Source organism: Fringilla coelebs (assembly GCF_963513975.1).
Source record: "Fringilla coelebs genome assembly, chromosome: 1".
NCBI classification, from domain to species: domain Eukaryota; kingdom Metazoa; phylum Chordata; class Aves; order Passeriformes; family Fringillidae; genus Fringilla; species Fringilla coelebs.
In genome coordinates, this window is record NC_140028.1 from 93,667,128 (window position 1) to 93,686,672 (window position 19,545).

Here is a 19,545-nt window from a genome sequence, read left to right on the forward strand (position 1 = left end):
ATTTTAACATCAATTATCACTTAATATGAAGCACACTGCAACATTAACTTTTTTGTTTTCATAATGCAGAAGAGCAGGGACACACAAATGGATACTCCTTTTTTTTCAAAAGTGTGTCTACAGAAACAGCTACAGGAAGCTCCTCACATGTCCAAAATGAGCTCAGTGGTTTAGTGCTATGGACTGGACTAAAACATGGCAGTTGTGTGCAATTTTTGTGTATACCCCATCAAAAAGAAACACAAATCATGTACCTTTTACAGCAGCAGATGCAGAACCAGGCAAGCCCTACCATGACCACAATCAAAATAAAAACAGATACAGTCACATAGAGTATACTCCACTCTGAAAAAAGAAACACAACAGGGCTTTGTAAGGTCATATGAATAGAATAATTTCTAATACAACTCCAATAAAATCACCAATCCTGAGGAATGGGGAGTGGCAACAGGAATGTAGGAAAACTCAGCACCAACATATTCTTAGATGAATTCCTAAAAATCTTTAAGCTTTAAGGTTAGAAGTGCACATTAGATATACTATTAGATATTAGATACTCTCAAATACCTTTTACCATCCCAAGACATCTGAAGTCTATGTGGGAACTGACAGTCCTGCAAAGGGTCATGGTTATCACCTCAGTTATCATTCCCTAACTGAAAAAAAAGAGGTGGTCTGAGTCTGGCACTTTAGTAGTGTTTCAGAAGAGGAGCTGATTAGATGTAGATCCTTCTAGCTGCACATTTATATTTATAAATCCAGGTAAACAGGAAAGGACACAGAGAGATGTGCAACCATCTGAACTCCAATATGTGTATACTCACAGTTGTCAGTGTTATCAGGTTCTAAAGGTCAGCATTGGTCAGTCCAGAAGACTGATGTCTTTGCTTAGATCAGATCATATTCTGGCACAGAAGCATCAATCACCCACTCAGAGAAATTGAAATTGTTGCCTCTTTTCCAGCTTTGCAACAGTCCTACTCAAAAGCTTTGCAATGCCCATGATATTCAAGAAACCCTCCAACTGGCTCCAAATTGTTGCAAAATCTCCCTCCCATTACCAAGCTTTCATCAAATAGTGATTTTCTTCAAAATTTAGGCTACTACTGTCAAGATATCATTTCAAGAAATTATCCAAATATCTATCGATAGAAAGGTACTGTTGAGCTGGAAAACACAGACTGTTTTAGTCTCCCCTCAGCATCTCCCCATTCAGAGAACAAATAATCAACAGTCTCACATGACAAGCTACTCTTGAAAGACATCCCCCAACACCAAACTCACCACAATTACTCTCTCCATCATTTAGATAACGATGAATCAAGTTTTCCATCCACAGCTGGTAGCAAATGCAGCGCTTTGTTATGGGGTCACAGTGCCCATGTCCAGAGCATTTCAAAAGACAGGCTAAGAACAGAACCAAACACAGGGTCTGTTGTATAAATGGACAACTTGTCATACATCCTCTTAATGTTAGACCAGATTGGTGGCAAAGCATCTGCCTCATTACACTGTGATATGTTTTGAAACTCCCTTTCCTGTGGGTTTATGTGTAAATAGATCTACAGTCTAGCAGACTGCTAGCTGTGCAGAGAAAGAATGTAATCAGAGTATATTTATAACAGAAAAACAACCTTTTCAACCAGTAAATAAAGACAGAATTTACTACACAATCAGTGACTATTTTATCACCAAAGCTTGCTTACTTTGTTTACTTGTTTACTTGCTTACTTGAATTGTTATGTCCCAATTTTAAATTATGGAGAAGTTATGACTGTAATACCTAAGGATCATAAAGGGTTGGCATTACTAGTGAAGCTTAAAATAAGCTTAGACTTTCAAGCTTTTTTTTTGGGCAAAACAAAGAGTTCATTATAGGAAACCCCAGTGGCCTGTGTATATTGCAAAGATTGGAAGACTAGGTGGTAACACAGCTATCACCCATTTTGCCTGATACAGGCAGACAAGAACAAGTTAGGTTACAAGCCTATTTACTGAACACTAAAAGACCTGAAGGAAACATATCTATTTTATGGCTATATTAAGATTTGCACATCTTCTAAGAAAAGGTATCTTTACCCTCATATCCTCATAATACTTAAATACACCTTTAAGGTATCTTTATCCTCATTCCACAGGCCTTCTGATGCAGACCAGATTAAGATGTGCTTTTGCCTGCTGAAGCAGATGACGTCTTTTAAGAGTGACTGACACCAGTCTACCTACCACAAATCATGAAGCATTTTAAGTATTGTCCTCAACATCATCTTTTGTAAAGCTACACCCACGGAGCCTAGACACCAGATGGCAGACAGAAAGACTTCATGCAGTGCTCCCAGGTGCTGTGTTAGCCAAATGCCTGCAAAGTTCTGAGATGGGCAAGCACAACCCAAAACATACCAGCCGTGTCAACTCGCAGGACTTTAAACAGCAGGAAGTCAGCCTTCTGTTTCAAAAGCTGCACATGCAGAGTCCGTGAGACATCTGATGCCTTGATCACCGTGGAAGGATGCCCATTCTGCACGTAGAACACAACTGCAGTGCTGCAGAAAGAACAGCTAAGGTCAGGACTGCTGTCACAGGCCACTTTTGTCAGGAATTCAGCAATAAAGTATAAAGGCATATAGTGTTTAGTCTTTTTTGCTTCTGGAAACTCACAATCACCACTGATAAAGATTAGAGAACTCTGTCTGTGGAGCACTCAACTGATCTTCATTCTGAGCTGGGAACACCAGCTGTTCTTGGGATTCTCAGTTTCACAGAAGACAGATGAGGATAACAACAAATATAACTCCCTCCTTGGTCTTCCTGACTTTTGCTTCAACTATGTATACATTTGCTTTCTCCACTGTCATATAAAGCCTGTCACAAAACACTCTGAAGCAATTTCACTAAATTTAGGAAACTGAATTTAATAGGAGAAAAAGCTCAGAAGCAAGGGATCCAGAGAACTTCTTGTGGAAGCCCTCCTACCCTGTCATCCACAACTTGTAAGTTGGGTGGTGTTGATCTCACCCTGTATCAAACACTTCAGGGATATTTTAATCTGAAAAGCTGTGATTAAAAATATCATAGCTATAAATGATAGACTTTCCACACTGTGTTTTTAAATTTTAAGAAGCTCCCCAAAAGCTAAACAAACATGAAAATGGGTTTTAAATTACAAAGTGGTTGACAACAAGTAATTTAAAGCTAACTCATGTAAACAGGTTCTACCAATCTACTAAACATGTACCAAGTTTCTCAGGGTACACACAGCCATCTCTAGCATTCTACACCACGTGGAGGGAGCATTTCTTCTTCACGGCAAAATATTGCATTTAAGAGAATCCACTGTGGAGTTTTCTGTGCAAAAAATGGATTTTCATCACCAGTTACCTGGGAAAATGTTTATAAAATATTAAGAATATCAAAACCATGGAGAAGAAGTAGAAAAAAAAGGGGAAATAAAGTAGGTTTGATTAAACAGAGCTGGAACATTATTTTGAAATACAATACATGCTTCACTATGAGAAAGTCTGTTTATCTCACTCCATCAAACATTTGGAAAAAACAGCAGCAAAGACACTGAAATATATATGCATGCACTTTCTTTAAAGGAAAAGAAAAAAATTGTACAGAAGAAATGGGATTTTTTGAAATAAAACATGTCTGTAGTTCTGAGCCTCTACAGAGTTTACCTCATCAATTTTCTACCACAGAAGAAATTCACCTTTTAAAGTACATTCTGTTGAGAAGTAGAGCATTTTCTGTCATCTTAGAAAAGATTATTTTTATTTATAACACTATTTATAATTACAAGCAGTGAGAGAGGCAAAGCAAATCACAAGTCTTTCTGGCACAACAGGACATCTTTGTACCTTATATCTGAATAGGCTTGTATCTTCTGGACTTTGATATCTGAATCCAAAACATTCAGCAGTACAGCCAGCTGTCTCACCAGAGTGTCCTTCTGCTGCTCACTTAGCTGTCCCACTCCAACCTGCAGGATCAGCTCCACCAGACCACTCCTTTTGGGATCTGACAGAAGAAGAACATGTTGTTCCTTCAGAGCCTGAAAAGTATTTCAGTACCAACATGCAGTACTTGAAAGTATTTATTAACACTATAGTTTTCTGCATAAGACCCATTTCACTGATAAGCCAACATCTTTTGTGTTCTTAGAGAAGTACTCAGCTTATTTTGTCATATTATCTATGAAACAAACCTGGTGGGTCCTAAGATAGTAACCCATCTTATCAATAGAAATAAAGTACTTCAGGGTGCACCTTCAGCATTTACACATTTCCATGCAGAAGAGCAACTTCTGCTCTCCTAAATGCTGCCATCCTAAAGTCAGAGGTAAGCACTAGATGAGTCCAATTATCAAGTTCCCTGCTAGTAATCTACTGCTGACAACTCTGGAAAAGGGAGCCAAAGATGGACTCATATTGTAGCACGCAAGCGAGTGAGCAAGTCTAAATGAGGATGGTAAATTTGAGAAATATCAGATATGTTTACCCTGCCTACCCTCACAAACTGAGATTTCTGTTACATGGTGTTTCAACTTCTTGAGTGCCTTGCAAACAAAACAAACTTCACAGATATCTCGTGAGAATCATAATCCAATTACTATGACTACATTCAACAGTAAACTGAGGAACAAAAACAAAATCATTGCCCAGAAGCCAGATAAACTAGGTATCTCTGACAGATACCTGAAACTTCAACTTCCATAATTTAGCTATTTCACCTGCATTTATAACCCCCTGAAATTCTTGGAGGAATTTTTTGGTCTTTCAGGATGAAAGGAGAAAAACAAACAAAGCCACACTTTCAACCATTAAACAGCAGCATTTGTACTTAAACTTAATGGTCAGCTCCCATCTCTTTCTATTGGCCAAACTAATTAACAACCAGAAATAGAAACAAAAAACCTACAATTAATGAGAAGCAACAAAAGCCTAATGAAAATATTAACTAGTAAGTATAATTTTTATCTATTTATGGTCCTAACTGTGGCAACTGTAGTAGTTAAGAATCCCTATGTCACCTTTTAACACAGTTAGGCCAAGTCACAGAACAGTAAGAAGGCAGAAAGAGAGAGATCTGTTTGCTCTGTGTTTTAACTTGAGAGATTCTCATCAACATCTGAATAAATAAGTGAAGAGGAGAACAAAGATGTGGTATTCACAACATGTTGATGACCTTTTAATTGTCATACCAGGCCGCACTTCAACAGTTGCTGAATCAACATCTGAGTCTCCCTTAGCATCTGTCACTTTCAAGTGGAAAATGTAGGTTCCTTCCACAAGGTTAGTTAGCTGCAGTACTGCCTCGTGGTCTGAGCCATGGATCACATCCTGCAAAAACAAGGTCCAGAAGAATTACACCCTCAGAGAAAGATGTCATTTGCAGGTTTCATTATCAAGACAGCTATCTGGTGTGATGCTGTGTGTTCTTGCTTTGACTTTTGGGACAAATGTGACCTACCCACAGTTTACAGCAGAGTAATGAAATCTGAAAGTTAATGAAGATGTCTGCACACTATGGATATTTTCATTAAAAATACCCAAAGACAGAACAGCTAACAATGTGAAGAACTCATCTTCTTGAAAATCCAAGACAGTTACATTATTATTTCTCAATTTTATTCTGTTATCCTTAGTTCTGCTTCCTTAACTCCTAATTTCTTCTCCTTGGAGTTCATGCATTTTCAACTATCAACTCTGCCAGCTATATTTAAGCTAAACCTCTTCAGTTCTTCCAGACTCATGTGAATTTCTTCTAGAAGTCTTTTTTATGACTTTGCTTCTTCTCCTCTCCCAGTACTTGCTGATTTACTGATCTTGCTGATCTTCCTGAGACCAAAGAGCTGTCCACAACACTTTTTGCAAATAGGGAAAAAATTATCCCAGTTTTATTAGCTGACACAAAACTGAAGTTTATCCTCAAGTATTTCTGCTGTCTGCCCCACTACCCTGCCCTAACCTTCCAGGCTAATTGTCTGCCAGGCTAATTGTCTGCCTACACATGCAATGCCAAACACCATTTTTACCTTAAACTTTACCTCATATGCTACCAGGCAGGATTCCTTAACTTTATTGCTACTTGTTCTCTCAGACCCTTCCTCCTTTGGAATATCTGGATTTCAGATTTTATTTTTCTCTCAAACACATTAGCTTCATACTATCACCAATTACTCTTCATTGCTGCAGTCCTTAGTTACTATATTCTCCAGCTGTACTGAAAAAATATCACCAGCCTCTTGAACCACAGCATTACAGAGAGCAGAAGAGACAAACCACAAACAGGCAGCACACCTGAGAGCATCTTATGGGTCATACCTGCTCTCCCTGCTGCAGTTACATGCATAACAAAAGCCAAATTATGTTACAACCTTCAAGAAACTTACCCCAGCTGCTGGGCTTTGACCATCCCGAATCCACAAATATGACACAATCCCCTGGTCATCAGCAGACCCTGAGCCATCCAAGGTAACAGAGTTGTTTGGAAGCACTAGAACGTGCTTCCCACCAGCATGTGCCCGGGGTGGACTGTTGTTTTCTAGCCATAAAAATAGTGGAGATGGATTTGCTTTCAAAACATGTGACATGCCATTGCCAATACACCCACACTGCAATTCTTTACCTGACGATTACAGACAATAACAACAGAACCTCATATCAAAGCTACAAGGAAAGGATGAGTGGGCATACAATATCTGGCTCTGAGGACATTGCAGTTGAGGAGAAAGATCTTTTTCAAAAAGCATTGTGGGATATTCTATTCATAGTCCCACAATAACTTAAGCATCAGATCTTTTCACTCTAGCAAAAAGATTTTCTGCCTACTTAGAAACACAGCACAGAGTGAGATCACCATGCTGGGACCTTTTCATCTGGAAAATCACTTATTACCCAATAGAAGGTTGTGCAAGATCTTGTATCTTCAAAACACCTGTATTTAGACAAAATGCAATCAGGAAACTTAAGAGTAAGTCTAATTCCCAAATGTTTTTTGCTCACCACTAGCAGTGAAACTAAGGCATGCATTGGGCATATGGTGAAAAAAAACCAAAGAAAGATGAACATGTTCTCTTTTCAGAAACTAGACATCACTGATTTTTTTCAGAACACAACTAGTAAGCGGGGTCTCAAGGAAGCTGTGGGGCTGAGTGAAATACCTCACTGTACACAAATAGTTGGACATAAATAATTCAGTCCTAGGCAGATCTCAAGGGTGTTGTCTGTTAAGAACACAGGGTTGTGCCTCTTTCAAGTAAAATCGGTTGACTAAACTTGGCTATTGGAAAACTGTGTATTTTTAATATCAAACCCACGCCTGTAGACAGAACTTAATGTGGCCACACTTCACAGCACAAACAAGACCATGGACACATTAGGGCCACATACTTCTAACTGAACACGAACTGAAACTCTGAAAAAGTTCAAGCAATGATGCACATGAGCAAAACAAAGTTCAGCTTCTTCTCCAAGGCGCACATGGGTCACAGCAATGCCACTCCCAAGTATAAGTTGGGCAGAGACTGGATTGGGAGTAGTCAGCATAATGCCTCTAAGCCTTGAAGAGAAGGATTTGGGGTGTAGATTGACAAGAAGCTCAGCATGACCCAGCAATGTGCACTTGCAGTCCAGAAAGCCAACTGCATCCTTGGGCTTGCTGAAGTCAATGCATCTCTGGAAGTGTCCAAGGCCAGACTGGATGGGACTTTGAGCTACCTGGTCTAGTGGAAGGTGTCCCAGCCTATGGCAGGAGGTTTGGAACAAGATGATTTTAAGGTCCCTCCAAACCCAAACCCCTCTATGATACTGTGACTATCCTAAAGCCTCTTCTACAGCATGCATGTTGGGAAAAAAACCCACAAAATGTAAAATACCACACACTACAGCAACTGTTTCTCTGTATAATTAAAAAAACCCAAACAAAACCAACAATCCCAACAAAACCAAACCCACCACAAACACACACCACCAAAAAACCAAACCCCCCAAAAAACAAAACAACACTACAAACAACCCAGGTCTTTTAATATTAAATTTTTAAGTGGGACTTGGTTCACTGAGATGTCACTTCTTGGATGTTACTTTAAAATCCACAGTAAAACTGCTTTTCTGCTCAAAGCTTAATTTCAAAGATAAAATAAAAACATATCTTCTTAATGATGTAGACATACAATTGTCAAAAAATATTATTTTGGAGCATGTTGATTATAACTAATTTTGCATATATCGAATATTGAAACAGCTTGCAACAAAGGAAATTAATTCTTCAAAGGAAATTAATTAATACTACTTCACTACAAAAGAGCAGTTTTCTTAAACACATTTGAAATATAAAAAAAAATATGTTACACCTTTCTGTTCTGATTTCCTTCACATTCCGTCAGTGCCTGAATGAAGTGTCCAGCTGCCCACCATGCCCTAAGAGGCAGCAGCCAGGCTTACCTTCCTTCACAGTAATGGAGAGCACAGATGCACTGCTCAAGCCCTGCTGGTCTTTCACAGTCAGCCTGAAGTGATAGGTACCAACCTGGAGACCAGTCACAGTTGCTATGGCCTTGTCAGCATTTTCCATCTGTACAGAGCTTGGCCCACTGAAACAAAACATGTCACAAAAATAACTGTGCCCAGCCAGCCAAACTGTGAGCTTAGCAGCATTATTGCTCAGGCCTTTTGATTTTGTGTGTTATAGATCTACTGCTGCTGAAAGAAGGCTAAAGAACTATTTGAGACATGAGTTTAGTTTAGAGAATTCATTAAGGCCTTTTCTCAAGACAGTCAAAGCACCCAAGCACACATCCCCACCTATCAGAAGAGTAGAAAACACCTCCTAGAAGTTCAACCTCACCACAGTTCTATCTCATGAGAGCATGAAAACAGAACTATAACTAATGGCTATTTCATGCAAATTATATTGCTCTAGGAGCCACTCACACACAACCTGTACTGTCTGCCAGCATAACTCTTCCTGTACCAGGTACAACAGCTGCAGGAGCTAAAATACCTTTCACTTTTATTAGGGATCAGTTAGGTTTGCACATAAACATCCAGTTATAAGCTTTAGTATGATATTTTCAATTATCATTCAAAGTGATTTAGTCACCTGCTACTGGAAGTTCAGGGCAAAGTAACTGACACTTTATTTTCAATAAACAAGTGACCTAGAAACCCTAGTTCTGAGCACAAATGGAAAAACTTGGTATATTACAGGATGCAACCCAAACCTGCTGCTTGCTTTTTAACAGGAGACACAAAAGTTCCTATCATTTTCTCTTAAATTTTATAAAAGTAGGCCACAAAATGAAACATTGCAAAACATAGGCAGAGACTGTCTGAGCTTTTCAAGTTCAGTTTAAAATTGCTATTTCTTATACTATTACTTACCCATGTGGATTTGTCCTGAAAATGCTTTTCAAAATAATTCACGATTCATCCTTCAACAGGATTGGATAAGAGGCTCTAGACTCAATCATTTTCACTTTGGTCTCTATTTTACTGAGGATAAGTAAAATCTTTGGATACCTGATATTTTCCCAGTGATAGAAGACAATGCCTTGGTCATCTTGGCTTTTGCTTCCATCCAGTGTAGTGCTTTCTACTGGGAAGGTCAACTCCTTGTCAGGGCCAGCCACTGCTACTGGAGGACTGTTATTTTCTGCAAAATTAGTATTTAGCACATGACATTTTCGAGGTAGTCACTGGAAATGCTTGCCAATCAGATTTTTCATAGGGTATTTTAATAGAAATTTGATATATTGGCTCAAAAGGTACAAACCACAAGTATGACATGCACAAGCCAGCAGGTGGGAGGTGAGGTACGCTCTGCAGCAAGCAAAATCCCACAGCAAGTACTTCCCTTTTTCATAATCCTATCTAATGGCACAGTCACACTCCCAAAAATCTTGCTGCATGCTCAATGCATTATATGAAATGTCAAAAAACGTGAGTGGTGGGGTATTCTCCTGGTTCTGCCAGTCCACCCCTTTCAAAACCTCCCACACAAATGTGATTCTTTGCCCTCAGAGAAGATACTGACCCATTCTATCTGCTGCTCAAGGCCACTAAGTCAATGCCAATTGAGAGCCTTTGAGAATTTATTGAAGAAACATAACCTTTTACTCTGTTTTCAGCCTCTGCTTTTGTGACATGCTAAAACTGGCAACACTACCGTTTTTCTGCATATTCATTTACCCTTGAGCCTGACTTCAGCAATAGCATCTTTCCAATTCCACACTATAACGGGTTCCAAAAGGCACCACCACATACCACACTTCCAATGACTGCTGTAAAGTTGCCCCAGAAGGGACAATCTACAAAGGATGCATATTAAGCAGCAAAAGGAAGATAGAACATTTCCCCATGGTGGAATGTGAGACCTGCACAGGGGCAGAAGAGGCTACTGTGGATGTAAAAGGCCAACATAATGTGAAAAAAAAAAAGGCATTTAAATAAAAATCGCATGAGGCCCAGATCATTTTGGCTTATTCATCATTTGGCTTCCAATCCTAAATAAACATGTGAAAGATGCAGTTTTTGAAAAGTCCTTGGTTGACACTTCTTCCTGGGAAACACAAGGCAATTTGTTTAAGTGAATTCAAATCACACAAGGACTCTTGCAGGAGAATTGCAAAACAATAAGAAAACTGAGCAAAGCACTGATTGATGCTCTGAGCAGCTTTCAAAACAGACTCTGTAGGACATTAAACTCAAGAGCTAAAATTTAGGTTTTAGAAGCAGATTCAAACAGACCTCTGTTGCCTTACATAACCAGGCTGGTGTGAGCCCTCAGGATCATCACCTGGATTTTGCTTGATTGTGCATTAGATTCTACACTTAACTGCCTGCTTTGGCAGACAATGGAGGTGGACAAGTCACTGTTCCAGGGGTACCAGGCACCTGGGCTGCCATGTCAGTGGTACAATGTGGGAGAGGAGGTGCTGGAGACCAGAGCCAAGGCAGCAGGCTGGTCCAGCCCTGAGGGAGCCAGACGTGCCTGCAGTGACTTACCAGGCTGCACGATCAGCGTCACCTCGGCCGTGGAGCGCTGCCGCGCAGAGTCTGTCACAGTCAGCTGGAAGGTGTAATCTCCCTCCTGCATTGCAGAGAGCTGCAGGTACGGCGTCCGCACTCCCTGCGCAGCGCCGCCAAGGACAGGGCACGGGAATAAACAGAAAGGGTTGTGGGTAGGGAAAGGTCTTACAGAGCAAATGTAAGGAAAAAGAAATGCTTAAAGTCATAAATATACTGTTTGAGCAAGGAGACTATGCACCTTGCAGATAGAGAGGAGGCTTAAAATTTGGCACACAGACAGAGATAATGTGTTTACTATTCCAACTCTTCCTACCAACCCAGAGAAATATCTGCAGGCAATAAATCCTATTTTCTTCTGTTGGTATTACCACTGCATACACCACATCTCCACAATAATAATTGTGAAAAACATGGAACACTACCATTCTCAATTAAGAAAATTAACATTTGTGAAAATTCCTACAGCTTATTCCATTTCCTTAGGGATATTTTAAAAACAAACATAATGACATCATTTAGTACTTATAAAAACTGTTAAATGCAAAACCAAGCTTGACTTGAACCCAGACAAGCAGGGTTATGGAAGAACCCCTCATATTAAACAAGACAACTCTGTTCTGAGTTTACTCTCCCAGCAGCATTTTGCTGATACCTGTAGAAGTCATAAAATGACTGGGCCCAGCTATAGGTCCTTTCACTAATAAAAGCAACATTTGTGGCATCTCTCATATGAGGAATACCAAATCATAACACAAATAGGTTTGGCTTTCTTTTTTTTTTTTTTTTGGATAAAGATGACAGTAAGAACAGAGACTTGATAAATGATTAACTAACCAGCAGAGGTACTTGTTCCATTGCACTCCAACAGTGGACATCATATAATACACCACAGACCAGCATCCTCTGGCATGGTCGAAAAAAGGGCCATGAAGATGGGTCAGAGGGCTGGAGCACCTCTCCAAAAAAAGGCTAAGAAAGTTGGGGTTGTTCAGCCTGGAGAAAAGAAAGCTCTGGAGAGACCTCATTGCAGTCTTCCAGAATCTAGAGGGCTTCTAAAAGGAGGGAGAGGGACTTTTAATATGGGCATATAGTGACAAGACAAGAAGGAATAGTTTCAAAGAAAGAAGGCAGGCATAGATTATATATTATAGAAATTATTTACTCAGAAGGTGGTGAAGCACTGGCACAGGTTGCCCAGAGAAGCTGTGGATACTCCATCCCTGGAACTGCTTAAGGCCAAACTGGATGGGGCCCCTAAACAATCTGGTCTAGTGAGTGACATCCCTGCCCATGGCAAGGTGTTGGAACAAGGTGATCTTCAATGTCCCTTCCAACCCAAACCATTCTATGATTCTATGATCCTCAGCTTCAGGCACATGAAAAAAACTAGTCTGTTGAAAAGACACTGTAACATGCACTTGCATTTCCGCATTAAATACCCAGTGAATCCATTGGATCATTCAAGCAGTCATTCCCTTCCTTCAGAAAGGTTGCTTTAAGATTGAACAGCTCTCAAAAACTACAAGTTCAGTTTGCTTGGGTGCTTTTGGAAAGTTTTTGTCTTGGTGAATGATCAGAGAAGTCATCACGCTGTAAGTCCTTCCATAATTTTAAATTTCCTCTACACAGTAGTCTTGCATTAATAATATGACTTCTTTCCTGAATAGATCTACAGCGATCTCTTTTCAGTTCTGAAGGTCTAAAGCATTTGCCAACATGGCAGAAATCAAGTCTCATAAAAAATGGCTCCTGAGTTTCAGCTGGATCCATTACATTCATTATCTCAACCGCCTACAGAGCTGTAAGAATCTCCAACTTAACAAATGCAAGCCAATGAAAATATTTATTAACTTCTCAGATTAAAAAAAAAACCCTAAACAACAACAGAAACAGTCATGAAAATAAGAGAATAAATGCTCCTAAGCCCTCACTGGAAACCCATGTTTTAGTGAGGATAAAAATCCACCACAGAGCATGGCTGCATAAACACCATCAAAAGGTCTTGTCATCTTTCACTCAGAAAATGAAGTTTCTATTTGAGTTCTACTCTCACAGGGAGAAAGTGTTTCAAGAAAACTCTGACTATCCCCACATTCTCCTATAACCAGCTTTCAGCCTGCCCAGAGCCTCAAAAGATGGGAGTATGTGAAACAGCTTCTAGGGTTCAAGGACCGACAACATGATCTTGAAGCCTTTCCAAACCACCAGGGAACAAGCAAGTTTGTTTGGCCCCAAATAATTTAAAAAAATGAAAAGGAATTAAAAGCAGTATCTAAAATAAGAGCTGAATACATGTGAAAGAAAAACAAAAAAATAATAACATAACTCGAGGTATTTCAGTGCTTCTGAGCAGTTACTTAGGTATGTGTTTGCTCATGTTAGAGGCAAAGATAAAAGGGCTTTTCCATCCTGTGAAAGCAGAAATACACATACCTGCATTGCTACAACCTTGCCTTTGCTTTTGGGACTAAGTGACCACTCATAGCTGACAATTTCATGGTCATCACTGCTCTGGTTTCCATTCAGAGTGATGAAGTTTTGGGGCAAAGTGACTGCCTGATTTGGTCCTGCATTAGCAATAGGTGGGTAATCCACTGGCTTGTTGACAGTCAGAGATGCAATGGTAGAGTTGGCTGCTCCATCTGAATCAATTACTGTGAGTCTACAACAGGAAAAACAGTATCTGTTAAGATGAAGTTCTGCCAACTTCTAAATTGAAATATTAACCTTTTTCTGGCACTTCTCCAACCACCACGTAAACAAAAGCCAATGATTATATGATATGAACTTCTGCTTCAGACACACATATCCCTCAACTAAGGCAGGAAAGAAATTCAGAAAACTTTACAAAGACAACTTTCAACATTTGAAAAAAAGCCTATATATTCTGAATCCCTTTACCTGCTGTCAACGGCAACTTCACCATTCAATACAAACTCTTTTAGAAATGTACTCAGTAAAAACCAGGGATTTTATTCATCACCTATAGTGAAATAGTACAGAGAAACCTGTAAAACTACTCTGAATGTTCAGAAGCTCTGCTTACAGAACAGCAGCATATCCTCACTTCTTATTTCTTTGCGGCACATCATTACTAATTCTAACAGAACTTAATGTCAAGTTGCAAAACAAAAAATGTACAGGGTTTTAAAAAGCCTCAGATATTACTGCCTCTCAGAAGCACAAAATAATCTTAAAATGAGACTACTGCAGGAATTTCAAAGGTGACCAACTAAACTGTAATCCACCTCTGTTATCAAAACTGCATACAGCTGACCACATGGAAGGGAACCTGAGCAGGAACAAAATTAGTGCCCATTACCTCAGACATTAAGGAACACGTACATTTTGCAAGGGGTGCACATCCATGTGTATCAAGGGCACTGGACTTTTTTGCTCAGGTAAGTCAGTCTCCCTCAAAGGTGCAGAGATGCAACAATCGACTTCTTAATTCCCTAGGGTTTGGAATACACTTGCTTGTAAGCCAGACTCTGCCCTTTTTAACATGGAAAAAAATTAATACTCATTTCTGCTACTGTCTGATATGGAACAATTCCAATGAAAAATAAAGAATTAAGAAGCAGAAGCTGTAAAACTTTTGGTGGAACTTATGTGAAGCACCATAGTTAATGTATATGCAGGCTGGCTTCAGCAATCTGCTGATGATAGATAATACATTGACTGATAGGCAAGCCACTGACAGCCAAAGAACCCAACCTGGGTCAGTGGGAAGTCTGCTTCTCTGTAGACTGGGCTTTAACTTAAGCAGTTTAGAAAAAGGACTGATTTTTACTAAAGCACCTTGAACCACAAACATTGCTTCCACTATCTGGGCAGCCCCCAGCTTTAACAATGCATAAATAGAGGAAATCAGTAGCAAGGTAAATGCTTTTATAAAGAACAGAATGACTCATAGTAAAACCAGTGCATAACAATGCCTTGTGAGGACCAGTCTGCCAATAATATTCTGTCTGCCACCACCCTTCAGTGGATGATTTTCACAGCCTGACTCATAGTTTCATTCAGGGCACTAGCCAACTTCTAGGCTAGGAAAAAAAATTAGTCTGTCACAGTTGTTATTGCTGGAAGTGGAGACATAATTAATTTATGATACCTTCCTTTCTGAAGTTTTGAGTTATAAAGGATCACTGCAAGCATTTTAAGCATTTCTTGATAAAACCACTCCATATGTTTCTCCACTGTGCAAAATGAAGAGTAACAGCATGCAGAAGAAAAATTAAGTTTTTTTGTTTGAGGAGATACATGTGAGCACAGAAAAAATGGAAACTTAGCTGATATCACAGATAAGCCCCCAAGAAAATAATCATGCAGGTACCTGAAGGTGTAGTTTCCAGGAACAAGGTTAGACAAGTGCAAGACAGGTGTGTCAGCAGATGCCTTCTGCTCTCGCAGGGGACCTTTAATTTCCTCCCAGTGGTAACTCACTATCTTCACATCATCTATGCTTTCTACATCCATTACAGAAAAACACATCAGTTTCTTGTAGCAACTGCTGGAATGAATATTTAAGTAATTCCTTTGTTCATCCCTAACTGGTTTTCTACAATTGTCTCTACAAGTGTAATTGAACAAGCTTCATTAACCACAGAGTCATACCAAGTTACCTTTGGTATGATTTATCTAAACAATTCTTCATACACGTGAATTAAATAAAAAAATCAGTCTCAGACTCTACACATTCTGACTAGTCTGCATTCAGCAATTATGAATATAGTTACAACACCTCATCACACCCTATCTGACTCTGCTATGGCCCCAGCTGTACTGGCACAGACACCCTCTGAGCAGGACAGGAAAAAGCTGTAAGAGTAGCTGCTGTCTGGATGCAGCAGTCTCTGACACACTGCATATCTATCTCCACATGCAAGGTTTTGTTTTATAACTTTTTAATTTATTAAAATAATTTATAACTGGACACATATTCCCAAAATAAGTCATTATTCAGGGAACTTCTGAAAAGAGTGAGAATAAGAAATTTCACTTGAAATTGACAAACAATAGTGTTGTAACTGCATATTAAAAATATAGGATATAAGCACAGGATTCAGTACATACGACTGCCATCAATGAAGGTAGAAGTTGTAGGCAAGGAAACTTCTTGCACTTTGGGTGAAGCAACAGCAACAGGTGGCTGATTAATTCTGACTGCTGTGAGAAAGATGGGGGCGGAGGGGGGGAAAGGGGAAATAAAAAAAGATTAGTGAAAGCCCAGGCAAAATTAATGTTAAGTCAACAGATCAAAAGTCCCCAGTGATTAAATTTAGGACACACAGCTTTGCAGCATCTGCTGTCCTTTCTGGACAAGGCAAAGAAGAGGTTACTGATGAGCAGTGTGCTGACACAGCAGTGTTCCACTGCAGTGCTCCTGCGCGGTGTAATTCAGATCAGAGCCGTGCACTGTAACTGCAGATAGAGCCAGATCAGCACATGATTGCTGTTCCTAGCTGGAGAACAGGACCAGGAAAGGTAGTATGATGATATCTCAGGCCTTGCCTGAGGAGGGGGAAAGACTAGAGGGCACTTAAACACAGTGAGCAGGATCCTTAGCTCTGCTTTCTTAAAACCCCTTAGAGACACCAAGATATGAAACACAACAGCATGACTGGACTGCCAGATGTCCTTGACAAACAGTAACTGAGAGACTGTTTGATAAGTATGCTGTATTTGTGGCGAAGAAATTTATTATATCAGGCAATTGATTTACCTGGTTTGACTGTGACATTTACAAAACCTTCACCAAAGGCATTTTCACCAGAAACTGTCACTTTGAAGGCATAAAGTCCCACTGATAACTGAAACAAATACAGAACAAAAAGGGTTACATGTTGAATTATACAAAAGTATGCTTAAATCTGACAATCATATCAGAAAGAGTATATATGGATGTCTGAATCCTCAAACTACTTTTATAAACACATACATAAAAGGCCACTAGCCACTGCCTGGAATTGGGGAATATGAAGCAAACACTGAGGAGTTTTTACTTTATCTTAGAAAATTATTAGAGCACTCCAAGATACAGGCATAAATTTGGTGACAGAAACAAGTGAAGAGGCTCAGGATGGCTTAAGCCATTTGAACTCCTTGAATCAAGATGCCCTTCCCCACAGGTTACAATTCTATGAAAGGACCACACAAATATAATGAGCCTGAGCTTACAGCTCACTTACATGAGAGAGCTTCAAAGTCTGGCTGTGCCTGCGCTCCATTTCCCCACTATAGTCAGCAGGGTGACTGATTAAGCTCCACTCATAGGTGTAGGCTGTTTCTAGAGCAGTAACACAGCGTAAGAACAATCAGTTTTGTGTTCAAGATAAGCCCAGAAAACAAAGAAATCAAGTTCACCACTCATCAGATAAAATGCTACAGTATGAAATCATGACTGCTATTGCCTAAGCCTGTAAAATGAAGCAGTATGACCACATGTTAAACTCTCAGTGTGTTCCAACATGGTAAAGCAGCAAGGATGTAATGGACTTCACAAATAATCAACTTCTTCACAAAAAACAGCTTCATGTGAAGCCAACATATTTTACATAGCTACTTATGAAATGTCTTACACTTGCTCCTGCAGTTCAGAAGCTGGCAGTTTTAAGGCAAATGTTGCATTCAAAACCTCCTTTCCCTCCTCCCCTGAGCTTAACAGCAAGATGCTAAAAACTAGGCCTCATCATATTTTGGTAGAAATTACAGGCTTTCTATTGAACCATCTGGCTAATGAGTTCAGGTTCTGGAAGGAAAAGCCACTTTAAAAAAATTCTTCTTTAAAATCCAACAGAGGAAATCCTTTCCGCAGTTAGAGCCACAAAAGAGGAAGCATTAGAAATAAGAAAAATTGTTTTATCCCAAGTGGTGGATGTTCACATAATTCAGAACTTGTCTGCATTTACAAGTTGGTAGTGTTTGCATCTCCTTGCATACCAAGGCATTCACCTCACCTGTAGATGGTGGTGGGACAGCAAAGGCATTCAGTTCAACTTCATTTTTGGGTAACATCACTTGTATGTTATCTCCAGCAGACACAGTAAGTTCTTTAACTGCATATAAGACAGGATGAATACACTATGTTATAACAGATGGAACTGATATAAACTTAGTATCGTCAAATATTATTCGCAATGGATTAAGTAAAATTTGACAAGTACTCTACAGAGAACAGGCAGCAATAATTAAAAAGAAAATTCTTAATGCATTATAAAATAATGATATACTTAATCATGACTGTAATTCCTTCACCTTTTACCAAACTAAAGTTTTTTTCTTCTCCAGCTATGATGTTTAATTTTCCCTACTTCTGTTTCAGAGAAAAGCATTCTCTTTCTTCCTTTATATCAGAGGTAATAGTGATCTGCATAAAGAGTTATGTACTTTTGTCAGCAATTGGAAGTGCAGGAATTAAAAAAAACACAGTTACAGAAGACAAAAAATCATAGTAGAACTTTAACATCACACTTTCCTTCACTGAGAAGTACAACTTCTATGTTTGTGTGGCACTTGCAAAGCAGGTTCCAATGTCCATCTTGTGTTCCTTTTAAAAAATCTACTTGCATAGCAGGGCAAATGGTTATTACCTATCTGAACTGCCCATTCAATCCACTTGCTATCCAGTCCTTGTCTGTGAAAACTTTTCTCTTTCAAAAAATGCCAAAGTACACAAAAACAGCCCCCAGAAAAAATATACCAAAGCACAACTTAGTCCTGTATTTCAAATGTTTCAAATATCTTCCTTTTAATACTGGGAAACCACAGAATAAAAGTTCTTCCACGGCAGCATTCACTAGTGTCTAAATGTCCAACTTCCAAATTCAGAAGAGATGCCAAAGAAGCTACTCAGCAGTGGCAGCTGATGGCTCTAAAAATGATGAAATGAAGACACTGACAACACACTTTCTGTCACTGCTACTTAAATTCACCCAAGGCTTCACAATTGATCACAGAAATTGCCCTGGACACCTGTGGAGCGAAGGTTTGCACTTGGACCTTCACATGAGATGATAATAAAATGGCTAGAAGAGGGTGATAGCCAAAAGAGAGAAGGAGGGACTGTCACTGAGACTTTCTAGACAGTCTGGCTGAGAACACACAAACTTTAGGCAATCCTTGTATAAAGCAGTACCTACTGTGAGATTCATCACAACCTTCCCTTCAGCTTCTTCTTCCAAACTCCTTTTTGGGCCGTCTTCAACCTCCTCCTTCACAGGAGGAGGACAAAGAGCTGCCTAGCCAACAGTCAATGGTAATGACGATCCATTCTCTTGGAGAGGAATCTCTTGTAGCTTATCTCTTCCTCTTACCTTCTATTGCTATCTTGGCTGGCAGGTTGCATTTTGGTAGAGGGTTTCAAGAATGTCCCAAACCAGACTTCCTGTACAGGAAGCAAAGGGCTTAGCTCTCCACATCCCTCAGTACATTAGGAGTGCAGAAAACACACATCTGTGCTTCTCTGCTTCTTGTGGTCCTTCTAACCCTTTGTCAGTGTGCACAGGGAGGT

The 19,545-nt window shown here is 39.6% G+C and overlaps 1 protein-coding gene across 1 annotated transcript in view; it reads right to left on the reverse strand.

Moving 5' to 3' along the window:
• The window catches only part of KIAA0319, a gene marked incomplete at both ends in the record, with an annotated part of 39,505 nt that overhangs the window by 2,374 nt on the left and 17,586 nt on the right, over positions 1–19,545 (reverse strand). The window contains 15 exons of the mRNA XM_084226068.1: positions 255–345; positions 1,285–1,407; positions 2,401–2,543; positions 3,861–4,020; positions 5,204–5,342; positions 6,395–6,546; positions 8,448–8,596; positions 9,525–9,657; positions 11,010–11,133; positions 13,467–13,695; positions 15,370–15,502; positions 16,110–16,202; positions 16,759–16,846; positions 17,225–17,322; positions 17,993–18,091. Coding sequence (XP_084082194.1) covers positions 255–345; positions 1,285–1,407; positions 2,401–2,543; positions 3,861–4,020; positions 5,204–5,342; positions 6,395–6,546; positions 8,448–8,596; positions 9,525–9,657; positions 11,010–11,133; positions 13,467–13,695; positions 15,370–15,502; positions 16,110–16,202; positions 16,759–16,846; positions 17,225–17,322; positions 17,993–18,091 — 1,954 coding nt within the window. The remainder of the gene's footprint in view (positions 1–254; positions 346–1,284; positions 1,408–2,400; positions 2,544–3,860; positions 4,021–5,203; positions 5,343–6,394; positions 6,547–8,447; positions 8,597–9,524; positions 9,658–11,009; positions 11,134–13,466; positions 13,696–15,369; positions 15,503–16,109; positions 16,203–16,758; positions 16,847–17,224; positions 17,323–17,992; positions 18,092–19,545) is intronic.